Source organism: Enhydra lutris, unplaced genomic scaffold (assembly GCF_002288905.1).
Source record: "Enhydra lutris kenyoni isolate GAN:26980312 unplaced genomic scaffold, ASM228890v2 scaffoldscaffold11, whole genome shotgun sequence".
Lineage (NCBI taxonomy): Eukaryota > Metazoa > Chordata > Mammalia > Carnivora > Mustelidae > Enhydra > Enhydra lutris.
In genome coordinates this window covers 19492952-19499501 of record NW_019154095.1, presented here as the reverse complement: position 1 = coordinate 19499501, position 6550 = coordinate 19492952, and the positions used below count along the sequence as shown (strand labels likewise).

Genomic DNA, 6550 nt, shown 5'->3' with positions numbered 1-6550 from the left:
CTTTCCCTGTGAATACACCAAAGAGAGGGTATCAACCATGGAGTGTTCAATATTCAGACACAGAAAAATGTCTGGATGCAGAGAATTATTGTGCTCAGCAGATGAAGAGCAAAAGGTTGCTATTATTGGTGGCTTCTTATTTACATCCCTTCAAAATTATGTGCCAGTCTTTCTCAAGAACCATTCTAGGAATCATCTTATATAAAGTAGGAGGTGTACGTAGGAGGTCGCTCACACAGGTGAGGGCATGGCTGTTTCGATGTAGCCTAATAGGTGGGGTTCCGTGTAACTGGTACGCTCCCCCTAGAAAGAGATGACTTCAAGCAGATTTCTAGCAGCAAGGTTGGCATTAAACATACACGTGACTACAAGCTTCAAGGGAAGGAAAACCCCACTCAGAACAAAAAGGCCTTCAAGACTTAACTGTAAGAACTTCTCCAACTCAGAGAATATTTTCTTTCTACCAAGAAAACCACTTATACTCTTGTTTAATGTCCTAATTTAAAAAATAGAACCCTATGATCTAACAGTTGTCCAACTAAGTATTTACCCAAAGGCTACAAAACTACAGATTCAAAGGGGAACATTCACCCCAATATTTACAGCAACATTATCAACAATAGCCAAACTACGGAGAGCGCCTAAGTGCCCATCGACCAATAAATGGGTAAAATAAGATGTGGTATTTAAAGGATATATATATATATATATATATATATACATACGCATACATACATACACACACACACACACACACATATATATAAAATATATAAAAATACAACACACACACACACACAATGCAATATTACTCAGCCATCAAAAAGAATGAAATCTTGCCATTTGCAATGATGAGGATGGAACTAGAGTGTATTATGCTAAGTGAAATAAGTCAGACAAAGACAAATACCATATGATCTCAGTCATATGTGGAATTTAAGAAAATAAACAGATGAACATATGGGAAGAGGGGGGGAAAAAGGAGAGGAAAACAAACTGTAAGAGCTCTTAATGAGTGAGAACAAACTGAGGGTTGATAGAGGGACGTGGGTTGGGGAGATGGGCGTGGGGGTTAAGGAGGGCCTGTGTTGTGATGAGTTCTGGGTGTTGTACGTAGGGGATGAATCACTGAATTCTCCAGAAATGAATACTGCACTGTATGTTAACTACCTAAAGTTTAAAATAAGAAATGGAAGACACTAAATTAACCTTTAATTTATATTCCATTTCTGGGTCTGTTTTCATTGTCCCTCTAATGCAAATTGTGCACCAAACACTATAAATCCTGTATCTCACATATTGTCCATCAGACAATCTCACCCATGCAAAAGATGTTGATAGATCTCATTTGGAAGCCAAAAGAGAAATACACATCAGTCATTTCCAGATAAGCATTAAAAATAATCCTTTAGGTTTCTCTGAACATAGCAGCATTATCTTAAGATAGAGCATAATCATGGAAGGGAAGAAGAATGCAAAACAAATGAAATTTTATACAAAACAAGAATTGGATATTTGTCTAGGATTACAGTGGTCCGTAAATTAAAAAGACTCCCGTCAAATGTTGATTCCCAATTATATTTGTCTCCTGACCCATGACATAGATTTAAATGGACCCGTGGGTACTCGAAACAGATGCAGTGACCGTATGACACCCAGTCTATTCGTTTGCCTTCAAAGTGGCAGAAATTCAACCTTGAATAGGACTTAATTCTGCCTAAATCCCTAACATAACGAATAAAATGTCTCTTCCAATAAGATGAATGCCCAGATTTTTTTTTTTAAACAATTCAACAATAGATCCTCTATCAAGGACAGATATCTTGCTCCTTAACAGTGTATTTATAATGAGAACCAAAATCAAATGGTGCTTCAACCAGATTCTCAGTTCCTAAAAACCGCTTCAGTTCATAAGAAAAGCATCACTCTAGATGAAAACTCCTCATTAGTCAGTCTTGGTCTTATCTTAACCAGACATTCCTCCTTTCAGTGAGGTCATGAAGATACCACCCGGGTACTTGCCACGTGCCTAGTACCTACACCCACCACTCTCTACACACTCCTAGTGCTTTTAAAAACCTTCCTTGCAACATTGAAAACCTTGTTATTTATATATTTGGAAGCAAGTCTGCTTATCCTTTAGAAAAGTCCTTGTAACACCTCTTATCTATGTCAACCATCTCTCACTTTTTGAAGGACTTGAAGTAAGAGCAAGGCCTCGGCAACAAATTAATGTATCACGTGATTCAGTTTACATCTGCACAGTGGAACACTTTACCTGTTATCTTGTATTTGGATCTAAAGTGTAATCTGAGAAGCAGAACTCACCCACCCCCTTCATTATAAAAATGAAAATGGAATCTTGTATGGAATTGTCAAATCACTATGTTGTACACCTGAAATCAATATAACATTTTACGTTGACTCAACTTCAATAGTAATAAAAAGTCAACAACCAGAATCTGTTAAAATCAGCATCTAATACTGACAAATGACATACATATATCCTGATAAAAATTTCACCTTGCAGGGAAAAGGAGATCCCATCTGTACTGAAGTTCATTTCCTATTACTCCTTTAATTCTCTTATAATTAATAATTTACGAATATCCTTTGTCAAATGCTTTATGTGCCAGGTTCTGTGTTCATCCAAAGACTTACTAGATGACCGATTCATCATCTCTACAAACCAAAGCACAAATGGATTAAAAATAACAAAATTGGACACAAATTCAGGTAACCATGTACCAAACCCAGTGAAAAGAACATGGTTCACCTTTTGGAGGAATTGTCTAAAATGACCCAGTCAGTCACAGTTGTCCTTCTTCTCAGCAATGACACACCAGTTGCCATGATCATTCCCCGAGCTCAGAACATGCAGCTCCGCCACGTGCTCCTTCAGCAGGCCGTAGAGCTCGCCTTCTCGAAACACGTGGTAGTAGCGCATAAAGGCTCTAGAATCCAAAACGCCGGACTGTTGTTCTTCAACAGGAATCGTCTCCTCCGAGTTGGAATCTGTGGAGTCAAGTGCAGAAATCCTTCTCAGGATTTTACTAGCAGAAGGGTGACCTTCCTCCGCATCATCCTCATTCACGCAGTTCTCACTAGTATTGGCGTCTTCCAGAAAATTCCCATCTCCATTTCTCCTCACTTCTCCTTGTTGGTCCCCACGTAGATGTTTCCTTGTGGCTGGTGCTCTCGGCCACTCCAGTTGTTTCTGAGACGCCTCTACAAACACGTCTTCATCTAAACTTTGCTCTCTTGTTGAAAGTGGTTCTTGGTGTCCTAAGTCTAAGCTGGAGTGTCTGGAAGGCTGGATGGATATAGTGCTATTGGCCCAACCTTCTGTATTTTTCAAGGGTCTCACTCTTTCAATTTGCTTCCTCAGAGTTGACTCATCCAAAGACCTAGAGAAAAACCAGGAGCGAAAAGATTTTCCTAATGTGTTATAGAATCCATTTTCTTCCTCCCCTTCCTTAGAAATACCTGTACAACACGTTCCAGCCATCAGTGGCTCGTAGTCCATGCTGTGGGACCGCTGTGAATGACCCTGCTCTTTAAAACAAACAGAACAGCTACAGACCGAGCACGGAGGATGGTAGGGATGGCTTCTTTCCGGATGTGCACATGGCTTTCTCCCCGGCTGGCTGGGGTCTGAGAGAAGCCGCGAGCATAAGGCCCTGTTCCACGGAATGAGCACATCTTGCTTCTCAAAGTGCCTGTTCTTTTGTTCCATGGCCCACACGTAAATCATCAGCTGGCCTCCAGGAACTAAGACCCTGGCCATTTCTTTTATTGCTCTGATTCTTCTTTGTTTTGTAGAAAAATGATGTATGACTGAAAAAGAAGAAACTAGATCTCAGTGTGTATACACATAAGTAAACCAACGCATTCAGATACTAGTATTTTCTGTATGATCATGATGCAATTTCAACATGCAGGAGAACCTCCTCATTTCCTATGTGGCAGGACAGATGGTAGGAACAGCACAGCCTTGGTTTAGGGGAGATGTAATTTTTATCTCTGGCTCCTGTACTTTTTAGACAATCTGGGGCAATTATTTAACTTCTATGGATTTCAGGGTTTTTGCCTGTAATAAGACATTTAAATAATATGTCTGTTCCAAATCCTAGTAGTTCCAAAATCCTACGAAATTTGTTAACTAGAAGGATAATTGGTGTGAATTAATGAAATTTTCATGGGAGCGCTACGTTAGGTAAGTTCTTTCCCTAGTGAAAGAACTATGAAATAATTCTTTGCTTTCGTGAATGATTGGTACTTCTAAAGCACCAAAAGGTTAATACCACTAATCAATGTTAATAAAATTAATAAAGCAAATAGAAGTGAATGTTAAAGGTTGTTTTTCTATTTAGATAATACAAAGATAAGCCAGCCAAGCCCAAATCCAAATAAATGCTTATAATTTAAAAAAATTAATATAAATTGGTTGTGTATGTATTTAACAAAAATCAACACGTATGTCATTGTTTTGCTTCTAATCCCTGCAAAGTTAAAGTAAGATTCAAATAGGACTGCCTTTATCCAGCTTTAAGTGTGTTATTAGGCATATTTTAATAAAATAATCTGGGGGCGCCTGGGTGGCTCAGTGGGTTAGGCCGCTGCCTTCGGCTCAGGTCATGATCTCAGAGTCCTGGGATCGAGCCCCGCATCGGGCTCTCTGCTCAGCAGGGAGCCTGCTTCCTCCTCTCTCTCTGCCTGCCTCTCTGCCTGCTTGTGATCTCTCTGTCAAGTAAATAAATAAAATCTCTAAAAAAAAAAAAAATCTGTGGAAAGCGCCAGTCTATTAGTTCCAAGAGGAGTTCGATCATGGTACCATGTCAAGAGAAACAATCAGATTGTTTTCCACATGCAGGGGTATGGCCCACCCCATGTCTCAGGTAGGAAGATGGTTCTAAAGGGAGTCTGGACACTGCTACACAGGTATGAGTAGTGAGGGAGAGGAGAGATGGAGGGGAGGCCAGGACAGCTCCTAAAACCCTCAGCATAATCCAGGTGCTAGTGGTAGTTTTAAATCTCTAGTTTACCTGCTGCAGAGAGAGAGCAAATATCCATCCCCTACTCTTGTCCCCACAGAGCCATTCATAATGGATCATTTAAAAGTTTACATTTCTAGAGACAGAGTCTTTGTCACTAAGCTAAAAGGAGGCACAGAGTTCAGGGGGACAAAGACTTAAGATGATGCTAATGTTCATATCTAGGACTATTCATGGCTGTTCATATCTCCCATGACTTGCGCCTAATTCACTGGAGAACTTCTGTGGGTGTATCTTCTTTTTATTATTATTATTATTATTATTATTTTAAAGATTTTATTTATTTATTTGACAGAGATCACAAGTAGTAGGCAGAGATGCAGACAGAGAGAGGAGGAAGCAGGCTCCCCGCGGAGCGGAGAGCCCGATGTGGGGCTCGATCCCAGGACCCTGGGATCATGACCTGAGCCAGAGGCTTTAACCCACTGAGCCACCCAGGCGCCCCTGTGGGTGTATCTTCTAAATATGGTCAGTCCTTGTGATCTGTGAAGTCTGTATTTGCAAATTTTGCTACTTGCTGAAATATACTTGTAGCCCCTTTGTAGCACTCTCAGTGTTTTCGTGGTCATTTGCTGACATGCCCACGGTGGCAAAAAACTCCAGCGTGTACCTTCCCAGCTGAGATCAAACCAGGTGACCCCTGCTTCCTTGTTCCGGCTTGCCTCCTGTCAACGCGTGTCCTTTCGTAGTCTATTTAGTGCCATGTTTTTTGCATTTTGCGCATTTTGTGTGTGATTTCGCTGCTTAAAATGATCCCTGAGCATAGTGCATGAGAAGGTGGGGATATGTCTCAGAGAGAAAATAGAGGGATTATAGAAGCTTTGTTTGGGCTGTTGGCATGAGCTCAAATTAAATGAGTTTTCTTTAGGGGCACCTGAGTGGCTCAGTCGGTTGAGCATCGAACTCCTGATTTCTGCTCGGGTCATGATCTCGGGGTTGTGGGATGGAGTCCTGCCTCAAGGCTCTACGCTGGCGTGGAGTTTGCCTGGGATTCCCCCTCTGTGTCCCCCACCCACTGCTTGCTCACTCTCTGAGAAAAAAAATACATGGAAATTAAAAAATAAAGAATATATTTTAAAAATAAGTTGTCTTTAAACAGAGACACATGTAAAACAAGGCTCTTTATTAATCAGTTGACAAAAATGCTACCACGAGAGGTTCACAGGAACTTAGTCCGGTACTTCCCCTGGGAGCCATGGCTCCATATTCACTATGAAATGTTCACAGAGGCTTAACAGAATATAATTACTATGAATAATGAGAGTTGACATGTTCCTTTTGGGGGCCCAAAAAGAAAAAAAGCATCTTTAAAACTGGACTACTTTAATATAATCATCTTTTTTAGCAGATTCAGACAGAAGTCTTCAACATTTCAGGATTCTGGGCTTCAAAAGAAGTCTTTTTAAAGGAGGAAAGACTTTGTATTTTTTAAACATTTGTTCTGTGATGATTCATTTTTTTAAAATATTTTGTTCAAAGATTTATTTATTTGCCAC

The 6550-nt window shown here is 40.2% G+C and overlaps 1 protein-coding gene across 2 annotated transcripts in view; it reads right to left on the bottom strand.

Annotated features, from left to right (window-relative positions):
- Nucleotides 1-2391: 2391 nt before the first annotated feature.
- LOC111144645 (KIAA1456 ortholog) overlaps nt 2392-6550 on the bottom strand; it is a 28018-nt gene continuing 23859 nt past the window's right edge. The window contains exon 4 of one of the 2 annotated variants that reach the window (XM_022499042.1): nt 2392-3837. In XM_022499042.1, coding sequence (XP_022354750.1) covers nt 2807-3837 — 1031 coding nt within the window. In that variant the 3' untranslated portion in view covers nt 2392-2806. The remainder of the gene's footprint in view (nt 3838-6550) is intronic. The other variant, XM_022499043.1, reaches the window with a different exon arrangement.